The 2,349-nt window shown below is 40.4% G+C and overlaps 1 protein-coding gene across 1 annotated transcript; it reads right to left on the reverse strand. All coding sequences in view use genetic code 11, as the record gives it.

Annotated features, from left to right (window-relative positions):
- Positions 1-357: 357 nt before the first annotated feature.
- On the reverse strand, positions 358-1,677 carry EGR_10000 (hypothetical protein; the record flags this gene model as incomplete). The annotated part of the gene is made up of 2 exons (XM_024499249.1): positions 358-384; positions 1,405-1,677. 2 exons carry the CDS (start codon positions 1,675-1,677, stop codon positions 358-360), a joined length of 300 nt encoding a protein of 99 aa, XP_024346336.1.
- Positions 1,678-2,349: the final 672 nt, after the last annotated feature.

Raw genomic sequence — 2,349 nt, forward strand, 5'->3', positions numbered from 1 at the left:
AAATATAAATATTCTTGGTTTAAGGATCACTAAATTTTGAACAATTGCCGTACTTCTATGGAGTGTGAAATCAGGTGGAATCACCTATAAAATATATAGTTTCGTCTTTAAAAAAAACTTGTAACTACAACTTCATTATCATTTTACATGCGAAAATGACGCATACAGATATCCCACAAATGCACTTTTTAAATATAGTGCTCAGAAATCAACAACAAGGTATAAAATTCATTCAAGCTACAAAAGCTCATTTACAGTAAAACAAAATTGAAAAGTTTTCATTTGTGGATTTTGACAGCTGTAAGCGCTACTCTTTCACACTTTATACCGTCACTTGTTTTTACCGTGTCCCTTTCATTACCCAAATGCAACCAATGCTTCTAACTGAACGAGAAAGTAAAACAAGATCAAGTGAGATGCACCTGGTTATTCTATACACGTGGAAAATATGCAGACACAATAAGGTGTGAAGAATGCAAATCATGTCAGAAAACCGGATGTACCCTGTACAGGATAGGAGACATTCCTTGGGTTTAATGAAGATGGGTTTGTGGGAGGGAGGAGGTTCCTACGAGGGCAAGAGATCTGGCCGGTCGGTCTGTTGGAGTAAGATTGGCAAGCTGAGAGGGATGGGTTCAACTATAGAGGAAGGTGTAAGTATAAGAGAGAGGGAGGCAAGGAACGATAGAGGCAGAGAGACGGAGAGAGGGTCTAAATGGGTAGTAGCTAACCAGCAAGTGGAAGATACGACACTACTGCTTCAACAAGGGGCATAAATAGGATTTAGAAGCAGAGAGTGGAGAAGAGAGATAAAAGGAAAGATAAAAGAGCCTTGAGAAGACAAAACTGTTTAGATGTTGGGAAACTCGCCTCGATTTTGTGTAAGGTGAAGAGGGATGGAACAAATGAGGAAGATGAGGAAAGATGATAAAAGTTGCCTTTTGCCAGTTAATTTAGGCTTTCCAGTCGTATGGGGTGTGTGGGTGTGAGGTTATCGCGTTAGTGAGAAACAGCAACTGTGATTTGCCGCTAACAGGAAAAGGTGAGCTTGCGCAAGCAGAAGTTGCAGAACGTCTCCTCCAATAAGTTAAGACACTTTGTGAGACACCTGTCATTGCGGGCATATATGTCGATTCGCCTTTGAAGCCCCCTATGGACGTGGTAGCGCTGATCCGAGCTGAGCTCGATTAAGCAGTCGCATCGTCGGGCGATGGCAATGAGGCGACGGTCCCCGGAGTTAAGGAAAACCTCAGTCTTAGCTTCGTCCACCCACAACCAGCAGTGCACTCCCGCATCCAAGCAGACAATCTTGGTGTACCAACGCCGTTCTGTTTCTTCTGGTCCCTCCTTAAGGATTCGCAACCCTGGTGAGGGTGGATGTCGGTATGTACGCTTCGGCCTCACCGTGCATGGCGTCATCACTTCTGATGACAGTAAAGAGGATGTTGGATTACTGCGAAATGATCCTTCATAAAAGTCAGAATCATATTCCTCATCCTTCACCTTAGCTTTTGGCTTAATTTTCTTTGGCATATTTCCCTTCTCCTTGCTGCGTAATGTCACTTCTCCTGTGTCATCGTCTGGAGGGCTAATCCTAATTTCATGCCGCTTTGTCCGCTTCTCCAAACTGCTAGCTTTATTCGTCCTCTTTGCGCACTTACCAACGATTTCACCCATTTGTTAACAAGATGGCGCACAAATTTTATTTGTCAGTGAAGTAATCAATCAATAGGTTCTGTCAAATTCAAAAGCATTGATTTTAAGGTTATTTGAGCCGTTAATTAATAAACAGCACGAAAATTTATCAGCCACTTGCAAGATTTGTTTTTTGTTCAAAATACGTTTTATTATTTAACAAAAATATACACTTCTGGTGGATAATATTAGTTTCCTAAAAAGAGGTATTTGTTTCAGCACTACATTCCAATTTCCCGACTTTGAATGGGCTCTATTTTCGACGTGGAGAATTCGTTCATTTTTAAGCCCTTATTTGTAGTGTAACCTCCAATTTATAATAAAGGTCTGTCTGCAGTGAATAACCCACTCAGGTTACTCCAGTTATTCTGACTGCTTATCCTTTTAATTTGCTTTTAATACAAAGCTCTGTTCACAGCATGTATTGAAACATATATTTTCTAAAAATGTTGGGAAATAAAACAATATTATAAATGCACAATTAATTAGCTGAAAAGGACATTTGTTCTACGTGATAAGTTAACAGAGGTGATGCATTGTTTAAAAGCGCCTTCTCATCCGTTTCATTTAAGCTATATTGCAAACACGCTGCTAGCCATTAGCGAATTATGACCCAAAGGAGAGGCTAGATTGTCCGTTTTAAATTGCCATGGT

The sequence above is a fragment of the Echinococcus granulosus genome, assembly GCF_000524195.1.
Source record: "Echinococcus granulosus chromosome Unknown EG_S00182, whole genome shotgun sequence".
NCBI lineage: Eukaryota > Metazoa > Platyhelminthes > Cestoda > Cyclophyllidea > Taeniidae > Echinococcus > Echinococcus granulosus.